The sequence below is a fragment of the Rhinopithecus roxellana genome, chromosome 20 (genome assembly GCF_007565055.1).
Source record: "Rhinopithecus roxellana isolate Shanxi Qingling chromosome 20, ASM756505v1, whole genome shotgun sequence".
NCBI classification, from domain to species: domain Eukaryota; kingdom Metazoa; phylum Chordata; class Mammalia; order Primates; family Cercopithecidae; genus Rhinopithecus; species Rhinopithecus roxellana.
In genome coordinates this window covers 50,786,095-50,810,837 of record NC_044568.1, presented here as the reverse complement: position 1 = coordinate 50,810,837, position 24,743 = coordinate 50,786,095, and the positions used below count along the sequence as shown (strand labels likewise).

Below are 24,743 nucleotides of genomic sequence, written 5' to 3'. Positions count from 1 at the left end.
GTACAGATATGCAGTGACTTTTCCACTATCACACCCATTCCTGCTCACGTTTTTTTTCATATGCTTAGCAGTATCTGGAATTTTTATGTGTGCCATCTCCAGTAAAATATAACCTGCATATGTGCGTGGATCTGGTCAAATTGTTACTTTTGCTATCCCCTTCTTTCCTACTAAGTGCATCAGTAAATAGTACACTCTATATTTGTGTCTTTCCTCAAGTAAATACATGACAATGAGATCCTGTAAGTTTGTATTTTTATGTTTAGCCTTAACTCCAGAGTTTACAACACTGTTCTTGTAGGATGCATTTTTGGAGAAAGCGTTCCTCCTATGGCAGCCCTGTTAGGGCTTAAACAAACTGATTGAGCAGGCTCAAAAGGACAGTATTGTAATGGACTGGAGTGGCCAGATCTTTTTACAGAAGAAAGAAGACGGTAATTTGGCCATGCGCAGTGGCTCATGCCTGTAATCTCAGCACTTTGGGAAGCCAAGGCGGGTGGATCACGAGGTCAAGAGATCAAGACCATCCTGGCCAACGTGGTGAAACCCCGTCTCTACTAAAAAAAATACAAAAATTAGCTGGGCATGGTGGCACATGCCTGTAGTCTCAGCTATTCAGGAGGCTGAGGTGGGAGAATTGCTTGAACCCGGGAGGCGGAGGTTGCAGTGAGTCGAGATGATGCCATTGCACTCCAGCCTGGGCAACAAGAGCAAAGAAACCTCTGTCAAAAAAAAAAAAAAAAAAAAAAAAGAATATGGTAATTTAAGATTCATATGTTTTATCCATCTTGAAAAATACCTTGTGCATGTATTTGAAGTCTTTTTACACACTGACTTATCTTGGGTGTATTGTATCTGTCTACATTATTTAAGCAATGTAATCACTAAAAGTTTAAGCACGGGGTTGAGCTTTCTGGCATTCCATTAGAATGCCTGGGGAAACACACTTCTTGTCAGTTGCGTGCCTGCTGATTGGGGAATGAAACGCAAATATTCCAGTATCAACAGATTTGTTTATTTCGTTTTTTTTTTTTTGAGACAGAGTCTCACTCTGTCGCCCAGGCTAAAGTGCAGTGGTGAGATCTTGGCTCACTGCAAATTCTGCCGCCCGAGTTCAAGCGATTCTCCTACCTCAGCCTCCTGAGTAGCTGGGATTACAGGCACCTGACACTGCACCTGGCTTGTTTTTGTAGTTTTTAGTAGGGATGGGGTTTCCACCATCTTGGCCAGGCTGGTCTTGAGAAGGAAATCCCACTTTGTAAATCCCAAGGTGCTGGGATTACAGCCGTGAGCCACCGCACCTGGCCTAGAGTCAAGAGATTTCTAAACATCCTGGATTACTTCTTTCTTTCTTTTTTTTTTTTTTTTTTGAGACGGAGTCTCGCTCTGTCACCCAGGCTGGAGTGCTGTGGCCGGATCTCAGCTCACTGCAAGCTCCGCCTCCCGGGTTCAGGCCATTCTCCTGTCTCAGCCTCCCGAGTAGCTGGGACTACAGGCGCCGCCACGTCGCCCGGTAGTTTTTTGTAGTTTTTAGTAGAGACGGGGTTTCACCGTGTTAGCCAGGATGGTCTCGATCTCCTGACCTCGTGATCCGCCCGTCTCGGCCTCCCAAAGTGCTGGGATTACAGGCTTGAGCCACCGTGCCCGGCTACTTCTTTCATATTAATTTTCAGACCCTTTCAAAAAAGGAATGGGATTCCTGTTGATATTCATTCATATTCATATTTTTATTATGTTGGTATTCATATGGTATCTGTAGGACCTTATATTTATTTAAAAATCTGTTATAGAGTTTTTGTGTTTATTATTTAAAGCTTTTTTCAGAGGGACTTCTTCCTTTTTTTATTTTTGAGATGGAGTTTTGCTTTTGTTGCCCAGGCTGGAGTGCAATGGCACGATCTAGGCTCACGCAACCTCTGCCTCCTGGGTTCAAGTGATTCTCCTGCCTCAGCCTCCGAGTAGCTGGGATTACAGGCGTGTGCCACTTGCCTGACTAATTTTTTGTATTTTTAGTAGACAGGGTTTCACCATGTTAGCCAGGATGGTCTTGATCTCCCGACCTCAAGTGATCCCCCCGCCTTGGCCTCCCAGAGTGCTGGGATTACAGGTGTGAGCCACCGTGCCCTGTCTCAGAGGGATTTCTGGTACCAGAATTATAGATTGTCTTTGTTATGGAACTTTCTTTTTTTTTTTGAGACGGAGTCTCGCTCTGCCGCCCAGGCTGGAGTGCAGTGGCCGGGTCTCGGCTCACTGCAAGCTCAGCCTCCTGGGTTTATGCCATTCTCCTGCCTCAGCCTCCCAAGCAGCTGGGACTACAGGCGCCCGCCACGTCGCCCGGCTAGTTTTTTGTATTTTTTAGTAGAGACGGGGTTTCATCATGTTAGCCAGGATGGTCTCGATCTCCTGACCTCGTGATCCGCCCGTCTCAGCCTCCCAAAGTGCTGGGATCACAGGCTTGAGCCACCGCGCCCGGCCTGTTATGGAACTTTCTAAGTTATGCTCTTCCTTTGTTTATTAAGGGGAGACACTAGATTTTTTTTTAATTACCCTTTTTGTCATCATAGAGAATAGTAGTCTACAAGATTATTATTAGAGGCTTAGCAGTGGCCTCACTGCACATACACGTATATATCTTTGGGAACCCACAGGTTTTTAAGAAGTTGTTAAACTTGACATTTACTAGATCTTTGTTTTTGGATGGTATCTAATATATTAATAGCCTAGAAAAAAGGCTCCGCTAATGAATATGTCTTAGATTACATAGTGACATATAATAGCTTTTTCTCCACATTTGATAACATTGCTAACTTTTTTTTTTAGTGAAGCTCTTTGAATTTAAAGTTTTCTCTCTTATTTAAATTTATTCGTTAAAAACTTACTTTTACTCTGTTCCCTTTAGCATTTCAACCTGATGTTAAAAGATGTATATGTGTGATATGTGTGTTTGAATTTTTAACTTTCATCTTGGAGTATTTAATTCTCTGAAGCAGTGCATGACTCTTGCTCTTCATCCTCTTGAGGGTGTCCCTGGTTTATATTCCTAATGATACAAACCCTGGAATTTCTTGTCTGAAGTGTTAACACTTTACTTCCAGGCCCTGATTTGATTTTAACAGTGGAAGTTCAGATTCAAGGCATTAATGACAGATTCTATGTTGGCTTCTTCAGATTTGCCAGAAGCTTACAGAAAAACCTACTTATGTGAGGAAATCATTAGACTTTTTGGGTATTCTCTTTGTATAATGAGACTCTTTTCTCATTAGATAAGTAAAAAGATCCAGAGATGATCACCAGTATCACCCAGAATTCATATATATTTAATTGAAAATAAAACAAATCCTGGGATTATTTCCTGAAAAAATTGATTACATTTCTTGCCTGTCCATATGTTCTTTGTATAAATGTGAAGAAAAATAAAAATACAGCAGGTTTTCCAGCACTGGGACTATGAAACTTGAGATTTAGCATTTTTAGTCAGATTTAAAGGAATCTACCTTAAGTCATAGTTTATATTGTTTTTGAAGGATCTGAGTAAGGATTCTATTAAAAATGATTAATTCTGTCATTATTTGAAATGTTGATAGAATTTTAATATGTTCCTTTTTTGAAAATACTAAAACTGGCCGGGCTTGGTGGTTCACGCCTGTAATCCCAGCACTTTGGGAGGCCAAGACGGGTGGATCACAAGGTCAGGAGATCGAGACCATCCTGGCTAACACGGTGAAACCCTGTCTCTACTAAAAATACAAAAAATTAGCCGGGCGTGGTAGCGGGCGCCTGTAGTCCCAGCTACTCGGGAGGCTGAGGCAGGAGAATGGCTTGAACCCAGGAGGCGGAGCTTGCGGTGAGCCGAGATCGTGCCACACTGCACTCCAGCCTGGGTGACAGAGCAAAGACTCCGTCTCAAAAAAAAAAAAGAAAATACTAAAATTGTAAATAAATTTACACTTAATAGCAAATAGGTCGTATGTATGTGGTAATCAATTCATTGACTAAAAATTTCTTTTTTTTTTTTTTTTGAGACAGAGTCTCGCTCAGTCACCCAGGCTGGAGTGCAGTGGCCGGACCTCTGCTCACTGCAAGCTCCGCCTCCTGGGTTTACGCCATTCTCCTGCCTCAGCCTCCTGAGTAGCTGGGACTACAGGCGCCCGCCACCATGCCCGGCTAGTTTTTTTGTACTTTTTAGTAGAGACAGGGTGTCACCGTGTTAGCCAGGATGGTCTCGATCTCCTGACCTCATGATCCGCCCTTCTCGGCCTCCCAAAGTGCTGGGATTACAGGCTTGAGCCACCGCGCCCGGCCTTAAAAATTTCATAAAAGATGCTTTTTATTTAAAGTGGCCTGTCATGTGTAGTTACTATAATGCTAGTGCTCTCTATGTTTTTATTGTAATCTTACTGAAGAAGTAAAAATGTAATCATTGTTCTCCCCACTCTAATTAATATTAATTCAAAAATCATAATGGTACACATTTGTAGGGTACTAGGTCATGTTTATATATGCGCAATGTGGTATGATTAAATCATGCTAATTAACATATTTTCACCTTAGTTTGCTTACTCATATTTTGTGGTGAGGCATTTGAAATTTAATTATTTGAAATACATCATTATTATTGCTATTGTTATCTCTGTCTCTTTGCAAATAAATACATCATTATTTACTATAGCCACCCTGTTGTGCGAAGATTTCAAAACCTATTTCCCCATCTGTAATTTGTTCCCTTTTCTTTAAAAAAAAAAACAAAAAACTACCCGCTCTTTTAGCATTGGTGAAGTTAGAAATAGAGCCATCATGTTTTAGATTCCTCTCTAAGTGTCTTTATTTTAAGAATGTATGTATTTTTTGAGATGGAGTCTCACTCTGTTTGTTGCCCAGGCTGGAGTGCAGTTGGCACCATCCTGACTCACTGCAACCTCCACCTCCCGGGTTCAAGTGATTCTTCTGTTTCAGCCTCCCATGTAGCTGGGATTACAGATGTGCGCCACCACGCCTGGCTAATTTTTGTATTTTTGGTAGAGACGACTTTCACCATATTGGCCAGGCTGGTCTAAAACTCCTGACCTCAGGTGATGTGTCCGCCTCAGCCTCTCGAAGTGTTGGGATTACAGATGTGAGCCACCACGCCCAGCTAGAGTGTGTGTATTTTAAAAAGTTGATCCTTCACAGATAATTATCTTAGGAGAGGCGGGTGTCATGAAAAAGGCTGTGGACTAAGAATGGGAAGACAAAGATCTTTTGTATTGGCACTACTAGCCGTGTCCCTCTGAGGGGGTAATTTGCCTTTTAAGACGTTGGGAGGATTAAAGTTTAGGAAATTATTTTTAAAATTGTTTCAGTGAATACTTAGAAAAATATTAGTGGAGTTAGAATTAATTGCTCTCCAGTGGAGGGGCTCTCTTTCTACATTTCTTTTTTTTTTTTGAGATGGAATCTCGCTCTGTCGCCCAGGCCAGAGTGCAATGGCGTGATCTCAGCTTACTGCAACCTCTGCCACCCGGGTTCAAGCGATTCTCCTGCCTCAGCCTCCTGAGTTGCTTGGATTACAGGCATGTGCCACCACACCCGGGTAATTTTTTTTTTTTTTTGGTGTTTTTAGTAGAGACGGGGTCTCACCATTTTGGCCCAGCTGGTCTTGAACTCTTGACCTTGTGTTCCACCCACCTCTGCCTCCCAAAGTGCTGGGATTATAGGCGTGAGCCACCGCGCCCGCCCTCTTTCTGCATTTTCTAGTGTACTCCCATTACGCTGTAAACCTGTTTCAAGTTGAATAATAAGAAATTTCAGCATAGCTCTGCATCATCATTTTTTCTCCTTATACTCACACCTTAAGAATTTGTTACTAGTTGAAATGATAAGCCAGCAAACATAATCTAATCTTTGTGACTATTTGCATAGATTGGAGGGCAAGTACAATGTAAATGGAATGTATATAGCAAAAGGGTAGGTTGAAAGGTAGCTTATAGCTTGCTTAGCTTTTACTACACAGTTAGAATTTAAGAGCTGATTCTTATAAGAACACAAGTTGAACGATGAATTGCTTTTTTTCCTCTGGTGTAGTGTGTATGGGTGTGTGTATACATATTTTTCTTTTCTTTTCTTTTTTTTTCTTTTCTTTTAATGGGAGAAGGGAGGATGACAGAACCATGGAAAGGTTGTACTCTGCCAGTGTGATAGTTTTAAGTACTTAAGGGGTGGAGAAGAACCACATGCATCTTCTAAACAAAGATGGGAAATGTCATATCTTTGCAAGAATGTATGTACAGTATTAAGCAATTACAAGATTTTGGGCTGGGCATGTTGGTGCTTTGGGAGACCAAGGCAGAAAGATGGGCGGGTCACTTGAGCCCAGGAGTTGGAGACCAGCCTGGGTAACATAGTGAGACCTGGTTTCTACAAAAAATACAAAAATTGGCTGGGCATGGTGACTTATACCTATAATCCCAGCACTTTGGGAGGCCGAGGTGGGCTGATCACCAAGATCAGCCTGACCAACCTGGTGAAACCCGGTCTCTATTAAAAATATAAAAATTACCTGGGCATGGTGATGCATACGTAATCCTAGCTATTTGGGAGGCTGAGGCAGAAGAGTTGCTTGAACCCAGGAGGCAGAGGTTGCAGTGAGCCGAGATCATGCCACTGCACTCCAGCCTGGACGACAGAGCAATACTGCGTCTCAAAAAGAAAAAAAAGCTGAACATCGTGGCATGAGTTTGTAGTCCCACCTACTTGGGAGGCTGAGGTGGGAGCATTGCTTTAGCCCAGGAGGTCGAGGCTACTGTGAGCTGTGATTGTGCCACTCTTTCAAAAAAAAAAAAAAAAAAAAAAAAAAAATTCTGGTACTATTTGAAATTGTACTGTAAATCTATAATAAATGATTGCTGTCTCAAGGAACTTAATATCTCGAAATATTTTTTCTTTTTTTCCTTGTAAAAGGGAATTATATAAGTTACTTCTTTTAAATCACTTATGTCAATCTGATTAAAGTGTGTTTAGTATAAAATATAACAGAAAAAGATACATTTTTGTATAGACTGTGGGTTTAAAGTGGCTTGAGTGATGATTTTGAAGTTTCCTAGCTGTCTTATACTTAAGGCTAAATATAAAGACCTCAATAAATTTCTGGCTACTGCTGAGCACGGTGGGAGCATTGTTTCCTGCTCTTATTAGTATGTTTCAGCAGCTAGCAAAAGCTGTCTTCATTTAATACATTTTCCTACAGTTAAAATCATAGTGTGATTATTTTGAAAGGCATCTTCCTTTTTCAACTGTTTGATTTGTGAGACCATATCTTCTGGAATTACTTGAGACTCTAATTAAATTGACCTTTAAAATTTTTTTTTTCATTTTCTTTCAGAGTTGGAGGTCTTGCTATGTTTTCCGGACTGGCCTAGAATGATGGTGATTATTTTTTTCTTTAGAGACACAGTCTCATTGTGTTGCCCCGGCTGGTCTCAAACTCCTGGGCTCAAGTGATCCTCCCGGAATCTCAGCCTCCTGAGTAGCTGGGATTACAGGTGTGAGCTACTGCAGCCAACTTGGCCTAGGATTATTTTTATTTATTTATTTATTTTAGTTTTAATTTTGTTTTGTTATTTTTTCTTTTTTTTGAGATGGAGTTTCGTTCTTGTTGCCCAGGCTGGAGTGCAATGGCAGCATTTCGGGTCACCACAACCTCTGCATCCCGGTTTCGAGTAGTTCTCCTGCCTCAGCTTCCCGAGTAACTGGGATTACAGGCATGTAACACCACACCCGGCTAATTTTGTATTTTTAGTGGAGACAGAAAGGTTTCTCCATGTTGGTCAAACTGGTCTCAAACTCTCAACCTCAAGTGATCCTCCCACCTCGGCCTCCCAAAGTGCTGGGATTACAGGTGTGAGCCATTGCACCCAGCCAGGATTGTTTTTAAAGACAAGATTTAACATATGCTATTATTAGAAAATCTTATAAACATGTTATTCCCTGGGAATGTGCTTCAACCTGTTGACTAAAGGAACTTTTATCAGAATAACTACAGTTATCATCTGACTGCTTTCAGGAGTTGAAAAAAATGGTTGCATACATTTCTTACATTGGTAAACATCACTTCACCTTTACCTTGATTATAAAGTCCCAATCTGCTTTTGAGACTCTTTAGATTTCTGCAGTATGTAACTCTTTTTTTTTTTTTTTTGAGACGGAGTTTTGCTCTGCCACCCAGGCTGGAGTGCAGTGGCGCAATGTAACTCTTAATGATTCTTTTTTTTTTTTTTTTTTTTGAGACGGAGTCTTGCTCTGCCGCCCAGGCTGGAGTGCAGTGGCCGGATCTCAGCTTACTGCAAGCTCCGCCTCCCGGTTTCACGCCATTCTCCTGTCTCAGCCTCCCGAGTAGCTGGGACTACAGGCGCCCGCCTCGTCGCCCGGCTAGTTTTTTGTATTTTTTAGTAGAGATGGGGTTTCACCGTGTTAGCCAGGATGGTCTCGATCTCCTGACCTCGTGATCCGCCCGTCTCGGCCTCCCAAAGTGCTGGGATTACAGGCTTGAGCCACCGCGCCCGGCCAACTCTTAATGATTCTTAAACTTTGTTGGAATGGGTTATTTATTTATTTATTTATTTATTTTTTGAGACCGAGTCTCACTCTGTTGTCCAGGCTGGAGTGCAGTGGTGAGCTCTCAGCTCACTGCAACCTCTGCCTCTGGGTAAGTGATTCTTCTGCCTCAGCTTCCCGAGTAGCTGGGATTGCAGACATGCACCACCACGCTTGGCTAATTTTTTTGTATTTTTAGTAGAGACTGCGTTTCACCATCTTGGCCAGGCTGATCTTGAACTCCTGACCTCAGGTGATCAGCCTGCCTCGGGCTCCCAAACAGCTGGGATTACCAGCTGGTGTAATCCACTGTGCCTGGCCTATGTTTGGCATTTAACTGGTGGGGGAGGGATGCATAGCTTTGTAAATTTTTAGTCTTTTTTGTCCTTCATCTATTAAAGAGGTCGTAGAGTAAGATATTTCCATTCAATCTTGGCAATTTCCCAGGCCAAATGATATGTTTCTAGGGTACTTCCAGGACTTACTGACAAAACTTACTGACAAAAGGGGAAGATAAGCGATGCAAATGAGAGCTGAAGCAGGGTCTCTCTCTCTCTTTTTTTGAGATGGAGTCTCGCTCTGTCACCGTCACAGGTGGGAATGCAGTGACGCGATCTTGGCTCACCATAACCTCCACCTCCTGAGTTCAAGTGATTCTCCTCCCTCAGCCTCCCAAGTAGATGGGACTACAGGTGCCGCACCACCATGCCCAGCTAATTTTTTGTGTATTTTTAGTAGAGCGTTTCACCATGTTGGTCAGGCTGGTCTCGAACTCCTGACCTTACGATCCACCCACCTCGGCCTCCCAAAGTGCTGGGAGTACAGGTGTGAGTCACCGTGCCCGGTGAAACAGTCTCTTTTTAAGGTTGTAAGCTAGCTTGGGTTAGAAATAAAGGCAAAGAGCCACTCCATACCTGTAGTCCTAGCTACTGGGGAGGCTCAGACCAGAGGATCTCTTGAGCCCAGGAGTTCAAGGCTGCAGTGAGCTGTAATCACAGACTGCACTACAACATGGGCAACATAGAGCAAGACCTAATTAAAAATAAATAAATAAATGCAAGGAGAAAGTCAAATGAACATGGTGCATTTAGGTGTACAATTAGTTGGCATAAACAATTTTTTTTTTTTGAGACAGAGTTTCTCTCTTGTTGCCTAGGTTGGAGTGCAGTGGCCCAGTCTCGGCTCACTGCAACCTCCGCCTCCTGAGTTCAAGTGCTTCTCCTGCCTCAGCCTCCCGAGTAGCTGGGATTACAGGTGCCTGCCACCACGGCCAGCTAATTTTTGTATTTTTAATAGATATGGGGTTTTGCCATATTGGCCAGGCTGATCTTGAACTCCTGATCTCAAGTGATCCGTCCGCCTCAGCCTCCCAAAGTGCTGGGATTACATGCGTGAGCCAGTATGTCAGCCAAGAATGTTTTAAAAACGAGTTTCATTCAGCCCACCTCATTCCTCTGCAGGGCACTAGTGTGCAGGGCAAAACTGCTCAACCCTACTCAGCAGCCCTGTGAAAGCTGCTGAAAGGATGAGCTTATTGAAGCCTGAACTTTATCTTAGATTTAGCAACCTGGAGGTCATAATGGATTTTGCCAAGAGTGATGGGGCAGAAGTTGGACCAGTGTGTGTTAAGGAGCTAGAAGACGTGAAGAAATGGGAGAGGGGAGTGTAGACAACTTTAGTTTGGCTGCAGCAAGTAAAGGCAGATTGTTTGATGGAGGGACATGCAGGATTGATGGAGTTTTTCCTTTTGTTTGTTTTTCCTTTTTATATGTTTTTGTATTTTTAAATGGGATACATTAGAAAGTGTTACATGTTTAAGGGGGTGGATTTAGTTCAGTGGGAAAAGTATTTGAAAAGTTACTATAAGGTAGAAGTAGATGGAATCCTAAGTAAGGTCTAGAATCGGGTGCAGGTATTTTTTGGTATGTCTCCTCCTTTCCCCATCCCCCCACCAAGACAGAGTTTCGCTCTTATTATTGCCCAGGCTCTAGAGTGCAATGGTGCAATCTTGGCTCACTGCAACCTCCACTCCTGGGTTCAAGTGATTCTCCTGCCTCAGTCTCCGGTATAGCTGGGATTACAGGTGCGCATCACCACACCCAGCTAATTTTTGTATTTTTAGTAGAGATGAGGTTTCACCATTTTGGCCAGGCTGGTCTCCCAACTCCTGACCTCAAGTAATCCACCCACCTTGGCCTTCCAAAGTGCAGGGATTACAGGCGTGAGCCACCATGCTCAGCTGGTATCTTTTTTTTTTCTTGGTGAAGTAGAATGTGTGTATGGGGAGGGGAGGTGATAGGATATTTTGGAATTTGAAGAGAATGGGAATGTCTGGATAGTGCATGTATAGAATGGGAAATAAACACCGGAGGACCTGGGAGTGCAGTGCTTAAGATGGATCATTGGGTTTATCCAGGACTGGGGTTTTGCCAGATTGGTGTGATGAAAATCTTAAGAGTTAAGGGTGTAGACAAGAGTGTTATTGAAATGATACACGATGAAATCTAAGCTGGTTGAAGAAGTGAAGAAGGGGCCGGGCACGGTGGCTCACACCTATAATTGCTGCCACGGTGGGTGGATTCCTTGAGGTCAGGAGTTTGAGACCAGCCTGGCCAACATGGTGAAATCCTGTCTCTACTAAAAATACAAAAATTAGGCATGGTGGCAGGCACCTGTAATCTTAGCTATTTGGGAGGCTGAGATGGGAGAATTGCTTGAACCTGGAGACGGAGGTTGCAGTGAGCCAACATTACACCACTGTCCCGCAGCCTGGGCAACAAAATCAGACTCTGTCTCAAAAAAAAAAGGTGAAGAAGGAGAATACTTGGATTGGGATAAAGTAGAAAGAGTCTCTGGAATTAAAGATTAAAGTTAACTAAAAAACTCAAACTTTAGAATGGTATTGAGAAAGTGTAAGGTGAGCTGAAAAAGTCTCATGGGATTTTAGAGCCAAGAAGGCCTTGAGTGGCAGTTCCTACCTTGGTAGGAATAGCTTCAGTGGTGTGTTGCCTGTGGAACCCTTATTAAAGTGGGTTGAAAAGTAAGTGAAGGCAAGGAAGATAAATTTTTCAACAGGTTTGTCTGTGAAGAGTCTAGACTATTAGATTGGTAGAGGGAGAAAGGCAGGTAAAGGGTTTTTTGTTTTTGTTTTTGTTTTTGTTTTGGAGTCAGAGTCTCACACTGTCACATGGTTTGGAGTGCAGTGGCGCGATCTCAGCTCACTGCAGCCTCCGCCTCCCGGGTTCAAGCACTTCTCTTGCCTCAGCCTCCCAACTAGCTAGGATTACAGGCACTCGCCACCACACCCGGCTAATTCTTTGTATTTTTAGTAGAGACGGGGTTTCACTATGTTGGCCAGGCTGGTCTCAAACTCCTGACCTAGTGATCCCCCTTCCTCGGCTTCCCAAAGTGCTGGGATTACAGGCGTGAGCCACCGTGCCTGGCCTTATTTTTTTATTTTTTGTTTATTTTATTTTATTTTATTTTTTTGAGATGGAGTCTGGCTCTGTCACCAGGCTGGAGTGCAATGGCGCGATCTCGGCTCACTGCAAGCACCGCCTCCTGGGTTCAAACGATTCCCCGTCTCAGCCTCCCAAGTAGCTGGGACTACAGGTGTGTGCCACCGTGCCCAGGTAATTTTCTTTTTTCTTTCTTTTTTTTTTGTTTTTTTTTTTTTTGAGATGGAGGCTGGCTCTGTCGCCCAGGCTGGAGTGCAGTGGCCGGATCTCAGCTCACTGCAAGCTCCGCCTCCCGGGTTTACACCATTCTGCTGCCTCAGCCTCCTGAGTAGCTGGGACTACAGGCGTCCGCCACCTCGCCTGGCTAGTTTTTTGTATTTTTTTAGTAGAGACGGGGTTTCACCGTGTTAGCCAGGGTGGTCTTGATCTCCTGACCTCGTGATCCGCCCGTCTTGGCCTCCCAAAGTGCTGGGATTACAGGCTTGAGCCACCGCGCCCGGCAATTTTATTTTTTCTATTTTAGTAGAGACTGGGTTTCACCATGTTGGCCAGGGTAGTCTCAATCTCCTGACCGCATGATCTGCCTGCCTCCGCCTCCCAAAGTGCTGGGATTACATGCGTGAGCTGCTGCTCCCCGCTGTTTTTGTTTTTGTTTTTTAAAGTAAGACTTTTGAGAGTGCTCATATGTTGATGATGTGATTAGCAGTAGTAAAATGGGAGATTTTGCAACCTACAAAAGAGAGACAAGGCATACCTTGGAAAATGGGGGGAATAGACAGATCCAGATGATTTATATGGATAGGAGGTTTATTTGTTACATTATGGGAAGATGATGGGACGAAAGGCTGTATGTGCAGATGCAGGTGAATTTGTGGATATATTAGAAGGAAGATGGCAGGCAGTGATAGTGTTGAAGAGCTCAAACATTAGACAGTACTGGGTCTGAGTTCTGGCTCTGCCTTTTACAAGCTGCAACTTTAGGCCAGTTATGAAACCTTAGTTATTAATCTGTAAAATTTTATCTATTAATAAGATTGTGTCGATCATGAAATGACACGATGAACATATGTAAACGGCTTGGATCAGTTGCCCACCAGCTCTTGTTAGGAGCTAAAATGTTAGCTCTTGCTGAGGGTGCTGTCAAATGGCTTCTGTTTCCTATGAAGCTGAACTGTAAGGTCATCCACTCGTAGTGGTGGGAGAAGGAAGAGGGTGTGGAAAGTTTACAGGTGTTTTGGAAAGGAAAGAAACCTGGTGAGGGAAATATGGGGAGCATCAGAGGCCATTGGAAGTCAGAGAAAAGGAGCACTGGGGCATGGAGGTGAGGGGATACTTTTGTCAGCGTTTCTCTGAAGACAATTGTGCATGTGAAACAAAGATTAAAATCAGATCTGTTGCCCTCCTGGAGTTATTGGCTTTGTTTGCTCCTTCTGGCTAATTTGATTGGAGGTCTGAAAATAGAGAATATTAGAGGTTCCTTGGAAGAGAAATAAGCAACACTGAAGTCAAATCTTTATCATGTTTGCTAGAAATGTTATTAAAAAACAAAATTTATGGCTGGGTTCAGTGGCTCATGCCTGTAATCCCAACACTTTGGGAGGCTGAGGTGAGTGGATCACTTGAGCCCAGGAATGCGAGACCAGCTTGGCAACATTTTGGGAATGTTGTAGAGAATGGGACAAAAAAGAAAAAATACAAAAGTTAGCTGGGCATGGTGGAGTAAGCCTGTGGTCTCAGCTACTTGGGAGGCTGAGGTGGGAGGTTTGCTTGAACTCGGATTGTGCCTCTGCACTCTAGCCTGGGCAACAGAGTGAGACCCTGTTTCAAAACAAACAAACAGACAAGCATCTGTTTTTGAGCTACAGTATATTTAATGGTTTTAAATATGAGTGCAGAGTAAGAGGGAGTCCAGTCCGTAAGATGACCCTTGCTTCTAATACTAGTTGCAAGTTTGGGGGTTCCCAAGACCACTGTGTTTTTTTTGTTTTGTTTTTGTTTTTTTGAGACAGGGCCTCTCTCTATCACCCAGGCGAGAGTGCAGTGGCATGATCACGGCTCACTGCAGCCCTGGACTCCTCCCTCCCAGGTTCAAGCAATCCTCCTACCTCAGCCACCTGAGTAGCTGCATCTACGGGCGCATACCACCTTGCCTGGCTAATTTTTCTATATTTTTTAGAGACAGTATTGCCATATTGCCAGTCTGATCTCAAACTCTTGAGCTCAAGCGATCTGCCTGCCTGGGCCTCCCAAAGTGCTGGGATTACAGGCTTGGCCACTGTGCCTGGCCAAGACCACGCTTAGGTTGGATGATTTGCCAGGAGGACTTGCGAGAACTCATTGGAAGCTCTCATACCCACGGTTAGAGTTTATTGCAGTTTAGGGATTCAGATTAGAATCAGCCAAGGGTAGAGGTGCATAGGGCAGAGTTCAGGAAAGTTCCAAATGTTGGAGCTTCGAATTGTCCTCTCCCTGTAGAGTTGTGAAAAATGATACCTTCCTGGTGGCACTGATGTGTGACAGTACTCATGGATTGTTGCCAACCAGGGAAACTCCCTCCATTTTTTATGTCCAGAGTTTTTACCGGGGTTGCATGGTTGCATGCTCATGTGGCTAACCTTAGTCTCCAGCCCCACTGGAGGTCAAGCTGATCCATGGGACTCAAAGCTGCCACCATAAGCCACATTGTTAGACTCTGCTGTGGCCTGAAGCCCCCCAGATGAACAAGGACACCTCCCTCCCACCACACCCCCTCTCTTTTTTTTCGGGGGGAGGTAGTCTTTCTCTGTTGCCCAGGCTGGAGTGCAGTGGCATGATCTCAGCTCACTGAAACCTCAGCCTCCCAAGTAGCTGGGATTATTACAGGTGCCCGTCAACATGCCTGGCTAATTTTTATATTTTTAGTAGAGACAGATTTCACCATGCTAGCCAGGCTGGTCTCAAAATCCTGACTTCAAGCGATCCTCCTGCCTTGGCTTCCCAAAGTGCTGGGATTACAGGTGTGAGCCACTGCTCCTGGCCAGGATGCTCTTATTAGGTGTGACATTTCAGGAGTTCAGAGATTACCTTCCAGAATCCACAGGTAAAAGCCAGACCTCTCCTTGGTCAAGATAAAGTTCTTCACAATTTTACAATAATTAAGTATATTCTATCAGTCTATATTGGCTGTTTAGTTGACAGACAATTAAAAATTGGTGACAGTCCAGATGTGGTCACCCATGCCTCTAATCCTAGCATTTTGGGAGGCTGGGCTGAGGTGGGAGGATTGCTTGAGTCCAGGAATTTGAGAGCAGCCTGAGCAACATAATGAGACACCTGTCTCTACAAAAACATAAAAATAAAAAATTAGCTAAGTGGAGTGACGTGCACCTGTGGTCCCAGTTGTTTGAGAGGCTGAACCCATGAGGTCGAGGCTGCAGTGAGCTATGGTCATGCCAATGCACTCCAGCCTGGGTTACAGAGTGAGACCCTGTCTCAAAAAAGGAAACAAATCACCCATAAGTGGATAATTAAGATTTGGTTATTATAGACACTTAATAGGTAGCTAAGCTAGTTTTACCAAGAAATTATATGAATTTAATATTTCAGTATTGCAAAACTGATGCATACTCATGATTTTGACATGGAATGCTTCTGTTTTGTTTTATTAAATTTGAACTTAAAGTTCTCTGTGAGAAGAGATTTGTATAATAAATTCCCTGAGCCTCTCCAATTAATGTTTTAGCATAGACTCATATTTAGAGCAGTGTTTCTAATGTAATGATATACACAAGGCCCAGGGTTATTCATGGTTTCACCCTTTCTTTTACTTCTCATTAAAGCATGTTTGAATCCAGGTAAGAGGCATTACAGGGGATAACCTTGAATTTATTTTTGAAGGGTAAATCATTTTCAAGTGGTATTAACCATTAGTATGGAAAGCAGCATATCCTGTAACTGCTCTGTGACAGTGAGACTGTCTTTGCTACTTTAGAGAATAAGTACATTCCTACTTCATTGGCTTTAGTGCAAATCTCATTTCCTGGTTTATATCCATTACAAATTAGATCTCACCATGAGAGCAAAATCCCTTAATAAACCTAGGTAAAAGCAATTTGAAGTAATATGATGCTTACTCCAGTGACACCACTAGATGTGGTGTTTGCATCAAGTCATTTTGGGGTGCTTTATGGAAATGCTTCCTAGTAGGGAATTCCCTGACTTCACACTTTCCAGAGATGACTCTCTCTTTTTCTCTCTAATACTTACAACAACTGGACCGCAAGGCTACATTTAGTCAGGAGATACTATCCCCAGCTCTTGGTGGATTGTTGATGTGAGGTCTGAGGATTCTGGTTGTTTGAAACGAATGGCCTCCTAGATTTATGGCATTTTTCTGTATATTGAGAATAGGTAATTAAAATGAGTGGTAACTATATTTGCATGTGATTTGTATGTTATAGTTAACATTTAAATTCTCTTATGTACTAAAATTTTTTTGGTTGCCACATTAAGCCTCTTTATCCTCTAAGGCACAGAGTAGCTTTCCACCTCAATTTTTGCTTTAATGTATGAACCCTAATGGGACCGTAGTTCAACTAAAAGCACCTAACTCATGAATGATATTTGCTCCATGTTTGAACAACAAATGTTTTAACCCACTGTCTTCACTAATATTGTAACTACTGTCTTACAGATTGACTTGATGCAAAACATCACAAAGGCTCCATATTATACAGTATGCGATTTTTGAGGTATGAGCTTTAGAAACTTACCTCTCATGTGGCATGTACATCAGGCTTTAACTTCAGTTTGATCGTTTTGGGGAAATTTATGCATTTCTTTTTTTTCTCTCCATGATATTTTTAGAATATTAAAGGGGCTGTAGAGGTATTTTTGGATCCTTGCTAGGATTCTTAGACTTAATAGATAGATTTTCTTTTTTCACTAAATTGAGACACTAATTCTGGCAGATGATACCCTTTCAGCTCTTCTAACTAACTAGCCTAACATTTATGCCTGCCTCTTGGAGTTCAAATCTGCAGTTTCTATTTTGTGGCTTTGATTGCCTCATTTTAAGTGCTCATTTCTGTTCTTTAACAGTTTTCTATTTATTGGACTGGGATGATCTTGTTGGCGCTAACAGTCTGACATTGACATTTTCTGAAACCTAAGAAGTCAAGATTGTATAAAAATAGAAATTTTGTATAAATGCTAAACCATTTTGTGCTTTTAGGTTCAGAATGCTTACAACCTGAGTTCTGGTTGGAGATGTTTTGATTAATTTGTATTAAAATAATTTGGCAACTAGGGAGTTTTTAGGTATTTCTGAAACAGTGGCTCTATTCCAGTGAGTTTTTTGTTTGTTTTTTTTTTTAAATATTTCTGAAAACACACTTTTTTTTTGGGAAAAAATAATCTCAGTGTTCATAACTTACGGAATTTAGAAACCTTATTTCTTCTAACCAGTGGGGAAGCTGCCCCTGGTTTTTACAGTTTAGTTTGAAATCAGATGCTTCATAGTTGGAAACAGATTTGTTGGTAGCAACAGATTACCTGATTTCTTAGTGAAGTATTTAAGTTGCTCTATATTGACTGTAAAACCTTGTTTTGATTATATTCATATACTCATGAACTGTTTGTACGTTGTCTTTTAGACTGGAAACTTTATTTTGTATTATAGTCATAATAACTTTTAACATACCCTGCAAACTAAGCATTTCTTTATAATTCATTATCTTATTTAAGCCTCACAATAACCTTGCATGTTAGATATGTATTATCCTCATTTTATGCAAGAGACAACCAAGGCTTGGAGATCAAGTAATTTGTGCAAAGGCACACATACTTTTCAGTGCTGGAGCTGGGATTTGAGCCCAGATCTTTTTTTAACTTGTATTCTCTGCTGCCTTATGTTACTACTGTGTCACCAGAAAATGATACAGATATTTAACTCTTAATAGTAAAGGTAGTATAGGAGATAAGTAAACATGATGAAAGCAGGAAGTGAAGGTATGTTTAAATATTGGCAGACTTCAGTTATCTTTGTGTTTCTGAATTAATCATGTGCTTATTTTATTCCCTCATCTAATAAGAGCTTACTGTGGCATACATACAAAGTTCAAACCCTGTCAGAAAAGGTTATAAGCTCTCTTACGTTTCAGTCCCCTTTCAGAAAGTAATGGTATGCTATGATTTATATAGATGCATGTTAAATGTGTTATTTTTAGATACATAAGGAATGTCTTTTCATTAGTTTAAAAAAGTTATGGTCCATTGAGTTATATTTTAGTGCTTATAGACTTAGTATACTCAGAAAATATTCTCATACATTTTTCTTGAAATTCGATAGATTTTATTTTCCCTTATATTTGAAGTACTTAGCTTTATGAACAAGTGAACTCTGAATATTAGAAGATACTCCTTATGGAGCCTTAGTCATTTTAGTATGCTAGGTTATGAATTTCATGAAGTTTCAGATTGAGATTCTTTAGAATTCATGACTTGTACCAGTTAGATTTCCAAGTTTAATTGGACCTTTTGTCTGCATTCTGTATTAACAGTGATTGCAGTAAGCGCAGATGAAGGTGTCCAACTGATTGAGCCCATGCAAAATTTTATGTTTAGTATTTTTGGGAACAAGGAAAGACTAATAAACTCTAAACGAAATATATACAGTATACAGACACTGCTGTCACTTTTACACCATAGAGGGAGGGGCAAAGTGTAGAGGAATAGGTTAGTTTCTGGCCTTGCCAGTGTCCTGAACTTTTCTCAAAGATTCAGGTTCTAAAAGATTCAGAAAGCATTTGTAGTAAATAACATAGAATTGATTTTCTTTCTTTTCTTTTTCTCAAAGTTGTTCCTCTCAGGAGAAAATCAGTAGGGGAAGAACTTACTTGGATTTTTCATGTGCTACGACAGATTATTTTGTGGTCTTCTTTCTTGATAGTTTATGATTGATGGCTGGAAGAATAACACTCATAAGAAGTCTTGTAGCTCAGCTCTGTTTTACTTATGGGGCAGTTGAAGCATAGAGCAGATACTTAGATGAGGACACGCTTTTACCCTTGGCTGTACCCCCACTTGTTTCCTAATAAACATCGGGTATTACTCTAAACAGTACCTAAATTTTAAATAGATTATGAACTACAACTTTCCAATATAGCTTTATTGGATTTCTGATACCTTTTATTTCCTTACAATGTCTTCTTTTTTACTTTTTAAAATTTTGATTGCTATTCTTTACAATTAAGGCATCTTCATTAGGGTCTTCAATACTACAGTACCTTAACATAATCAGTACTTAGAAAATAACTTGATAAGACATTGCCCCTCCCTGACATGCTGCCAGTGTTTTTTATTTTTATGACAGGAAAGACTGAAATTTTTTGACTGATTAACCCTCTCCAGGGGGGAGAATTTAGAAAGAATTATTCTTATTATCAAGTCATGTGAGGAAAACCCTGGACCAGAGTGACCAATTGTCCCATTTTGCCTGGGACAGGAGACTTTCAATGCTAAAACCAGCAAAGTCACCCTAATCCCAGTAGTTATTCATATTTCTGAATGGGTCTTTAGAACAGTAGAAGAGACTGAAAAGTTGGCATTTCATCCTTTGAGAATCTCTTCCCAATGAAAGACTTGTTAGACAGCTGAGTGCTTACATATAATATATAGTACATACTCTACTAAGTATAGCAGTAATGGTTAAATGTAAAAGTTGGGAGAAGAGAGGCTTGTATAAAGAAATATTTATTTATGTTGTTTGAAGTTCTAATCTTATGCTTTTCTCTTTTTATAGAACTGATAGTGCATCAGCCGACCCAGATAATTTAAAATATTCTTCATCCAGAGATAGAGGTAGTTCTTCCTCTTATGGACTGCAACCTTCAAATTCAGCTGTTGTGTCTCGGCAAAGGCACGATGATACCAGAGTCCACGCTGACATACAGAATGACGAAAAGGGTATATGTATTTTCTTATTGCTGCAAGCATGTTTTTTGAACCTACCTATCTCACCTTCCTGCCTTCCTATACCCCCAACTTTCTCGCTTTCTTCTAATATGTTTAAAATATAAATAACAAATGCAGTGTTATTTCTGAAAACTTCATAGGAAGTTTATCCACTTTATTATTTTTAAAATTTAAATATTTTTCCATACATAATTCATAAATGCAGTTTTCTTACAAAAAAGATACAATACTATTTTTGTTTTTGTTTTCAAAGATATTTAGCTAAGGTTGAAATTCCTCCCGGTTACTGTCTCTAAACCTCAAGAAAGTTTTTAAACAAAGTGTAAAATTTGATTTAATATAGTTTTCATTTCTCTGCTTATTTTCCAATGAAGGGATCAAAATAAAATTAACTTCTAAGGTGTATTAAAAGAAAGCAAAATTATTTTCAAGGCAGACAGTACAGGAAAAAGGTAGGAGAAGCAAAGGCTGGTTGAGCTGCAGATTGAGCGGTAAGATCCTGAGCTATCAGGAAATTGATTGAAGCCAACAATCATATTTAAATAACATAAACATTGCTGTTTGTAGGTGGCTACAGTGTCAATGGAGGATCTGGGGAAAATACTTATGGTCGGAAGTCGTTGGGGCAAGAGCTGAGGGTTAACAATGTGACCAGCCCTGAGTTCACCAGTGTTCAGCATGGCAGTCGTGCTTTAGCCACCAAAGACATGAGGAAATCACAGGGTAAGGCTGGGAAAACGGGGACCAATCACATACACCTTCCAAAGACTTGTATCTCCTCTTATCCTGGATATCTCTTACTAACGCCTTGCACAGGCATGAGTTGATTAGTCTACTGTGCAGGTAAAAATTGTTTACATTCTTTTCCTGTGAACTGTTAATTTCCCACTAGAAAGGTTATAATGCATTTTAAGAGAGAATTCTCTTAAAACAACATTAGAAGACTGGATAAGATCTTACAGAAAGGGTTTACCCAATTATCATGGATATTTAATGTATAGTGTATAGTAGGTTCTTACTACAGCAAGTCCTTGAAGTCTTGGGCCTGTGGAGGATATAGATGTATATATAGAGTGGATACTTCTGTCTTTTTTTTTTTGTCTTTTAAGTTCAGGGTACATGTGCAGGATGCACAGGTTTGTTACATAGGTAAACCTGTGCCATGGTGGTTTGCTACACAGATCATCCCATCACCTAGGTATTAAGCCCAGCATCCATTAAGCTATTCTTCCTGATGCTGTCCCTTCCCCTGTTCCCCAGAGTGGGTACTTTTCTGTTTTTTTTTTGTTGTTGTTGTTTTCAGTATATATATATTTTTGAGACAGAGTCTTGCTCTGTTGCCCAGGCTGGAGTGCAGTGGTGCAATCTCTGCTCACTGCAACCCCCACCTCCCAGGTTCAAGTGATTCTCGTGCCTCAGCCTCCCAAGTAGCTGGGATTATAGGTGCCTGCCACCACACCCAGCTAATTTTTGCATTTTTAGTGGAGACAGGGTTTCACTGTGTTGGCCAGGCTGGTCTTGAACTCCTGACCTCAAATGATTTGCCCATCTCAGTCTCTCAAAGTGCTGGGATTACAGGCTTGAGCCACCAGCCCTGCCTAGAGTGGGCACTTCTCTAAAGTTAAATACACTGATACCGTTTTTCTGCCTTATGACGTAGCCTCACTGTATAGGTGAGTGCCTTGAAAGTTCAGAGGATTAGAGGTAATGATCATTTTTTTCCTTAAAGAGAAATTTACCGGTAAAGCTGAGTATGAAATTCACATTTCTGATTTATGGGCTTTGTTAGATGTAATTACTTTTCGGACATTTAGTTTTTGACCTTTTTTTTTTTTTTTAAATACTGTGTGTGTGCTACGTGTATCTTGGTGAAAACCTTTGTGCCTGTAGCTTTTATTGTTGGTATGTAACTTTTAAAAAACTGATTTCTTTCTGTAAGTTTTCACAAGTGGAATGAATTCAAAGGCTATGCTGTTTATTAGAATAAAGTGTTTGAAGCCTTAGACTTATGATACTATAGGAGCTAAACAGCGACTCTAAAGCTAATTCAGTACAATTCCTCTTCTTTAAAGGCTCAGGGTCATATAGTTTGCTAGTGACAGAATTGTAAGTAGAGCCTAATTTCTCTGCTGGTAAGTTGATGACATTTTTGGTATCTGTCATGTTGAAATACTCTGGTCTAGGGATTTGTAAAAATCCTATTCTTCTCTCAGACATCGTAGTTTCTTTCTTTCTTTTTTTAAACTTTTAAGTTCAGGATACAAGTGCAGGTTTGTTACACAGGTAAACTTGTGTCATGAGGGTTTGTGGTATAGATTATTTTACCACCCAGGTATTAAGCCTGATACCCATTGGTTGTTTCTCTTGATCCTCTCCCTCCTCCCACCCCTCACCCTCCAAAAGGCTCCAGTGTGTGTTGTTCCCCTTGTAGTCATTTATTTATTTATGAGACGGAGTCTCGCCCTGTCATCCAGGCTGGAGTGCAGTGGCACAATCTCAGCTCACTGCAACTTCCACCTCCCGGGTTAAAGTGATTCTCCTGCCTCAGCCTCCCGAGTAGCTAGAATTATAGGAGTGCGCCACCATGCCTGGCTAATTTTTTGTATCTTTAGTAGAGATGAGGTTCCATCATGTTGGCCAGGCTGGTCTCAAACTGCTGACCTCGTGATCTGCCCTCCTTGGCCTCCCAAAGTGCTGGGATTACAGGTGTGAGCCACTGTGCCCAGCCTTGTAGTTTCTTTTATTATCAATTTTTTCTTATACCTTAGAAATGAAACTGTCAGACCCTTTGTGATTTGTTGTTTATGTATGTATTGGCTAATTATGGTAAATAGCACAGTTGAAAACGTATTGCAAAAATTTAGTTCTTTGTTTGGTTTTTTTGAGACAGAGTCTCTCTCTGTCACCCAGGCTGGAATGCACTAGTGTGATTTCACTGCAACCTTTGCTTCCCAGGCTAAAGTGATCCTCCCACCTCAGCCTCCTGAGTAACTGGGATTGCAGAGATGTGCCACTATGTCCAGCTAATTTTTGTGTTTTTCGTAGAGATGGAGTTTTACCATGTTGCCCAGACTGGTCTCGAACTCCTGGGCTCAAGTGATCTGCCCACCTTGGTCTCCCAACGTGCTGGGTAATTACAGGCAAGAGCCACCTTGCTCAGCAAAAATCTAGTTTTTAAAGGCATTTTTAATATACTAATACTATTCACTATTGTTTGCTTGTTCTTGTGATTAAAAAATAAAGGGAGAAAAGTTGTGGTTTGCTACCTTTCTAGTGGAGGCGTACCTTGCATGTGGTAGATAACAATTAGACATTTGTTGAACTAAATATGTGATTATGGCTCCCCAAAACTTCATCCCAGGGAAATGATGATAATGTGAATAAGAGGCTTTCCTCCAGTGGGATACCTAGATGATAAGTAGAAGCCTATATCCTGGTTTTACTCGATTGAGACTTTATCCATACCCCTTGGAAGTTGTTTAATTTACCTCTACCCAGGCTCTTTACCTGCGTGTTGAAAACAGTTTGGAATAGATCCAAAGAAAGTTGTTACTGAGGCCTTTCTTTTTTCTCTGTCAGCCAGTCCTCTGGAATGAGGTGTTCAGTTGGCCTAAGGTTATTCATTTCTCATTTCCTTCAGCAAGTATTTTTTTGAGGATCTGTTATGTGCCAGGCACTCTGCCGGGGTCTGGAATATAGAGATGAACAAAAGAGTGATAGGACCTATATTCCCTGAGCTTTTATTGACCAAGGGACTGTGACCTTTGATGTAATTTTATTTTTGAGAGAGGGTCTTTCTCTGTCTCCCAGGCTGAAGTGCAAATCTCTGCTTACTGCAACCTCTGCCTCACGGGCTCAAGTGATTCTCCTGCCTAAGCCTCACAAATAGCTGGGACTACAGGTGCACAACACCTTGCCTGGCTAGTTTGTGTAATTTTTTGTGTGTCTGTGGAGACAGGGTTTCACCATGTTGCTCAGGCTGGTCTCAAACTCCTGGACTCAGGTGATGTACCCGCCTTCCAAAGTGCTGGGATTACAGGCGTGAGCCACCATAATAATTATTATTAAAATAATTTTTAATTTTAAAAATTTAAAAATTCCTTTGCTTATTTATTATAAACTCAGTAGACAGCAGAATGTTTATATATTCACAGAGAGATCGATGTCTTATTCTGATGAGTCTCGACTGTCGAATCTTCTTCGGAGGATCACCCGGGAAGACGACAGAGACCGAAGACTGGCTACTGTAAAGCAGTTGAAAGAATTTATTCAGCAACCAGAAAATAAGCTGGTAAGTATAGTATGTTTGGAAATAAGAGGATTTTTGTGTTTCCATAATAAAGTAGGTAATGCTACCTTGAGTAGTTTAAGAATGGGGAAAGCCTGGCCGTGAGCGCTGTGGCTCATGCCTGTAATCCCAGTGCTTTGGGAGGCCGAGGCGGGCAGATCACGAGGTCAGGAGATCGAGACCATCCTGGCTAACACGATGAAACCCCGTCTCTACTAAAAAAAAAAAAAAAAAAAAACCAAAAATTAGCTGGGTATGGTGGCGGACGCCTGTAGTCCCAGCTACTCGGGAGGCTGAGGCAGGAGAACGGCGTGAACCCTGGAGGCGGAGCTTGCAGTGAGAGCTGAGATCGCACCACTGCACTCCAGCTTGGGCGACAGAGCAAGACTCTGTCTCATTAAAAAAAAAAAAAAAAAAAAAAAAGAATGGGTAAAGCCTGTATTATGATGATCTAGAACTTAATGTAATGTTCTCTA

At 41.4% G+C, this 24,743-nt stretch overlaps 1 protein-coding gene across 6 annotated transcripts in view; it reads left to right on the top strand.

Annotated features, from left to right (window-relative positions):
- The window catches only part of LOC104667848 (SMG1 nonsense mediated mRNA decay associated PI3K related kinase), a 120,102-nt gene that overhangs the window by 11,143 nt on the left and 84,216 nt on the right, over positions 1 to 24,743 (top strand). For 4 of the 6 annotated variants that reach the window (XM_030925055.1, XM_030925058.1, XM_030925056.1 and 1 more), the window contains exons 2-4: positions 19,807 to 19,970; positions 20,547 to 20,702; positions 24,134 to 24,270. In XM_030925055.1, coding sequence (XP_030780915.1) covers positions 19,807 to 19,970; positions 20,547 to 20,702; positions 24,134 to 24,270 — 457 coding nt within the window. Of the gene's footprint in view, positions 1 to 16,698; positions 16,757 to 19,806; positions 19,971 to 20,546; positions 20,703 to 24,133; positions 24,271 to 24,743 lie in introns of those variants that run through there. The other 2 variants (XM_030925057.1, XM_030925059.1) reach the window with 2 other exon arrangements.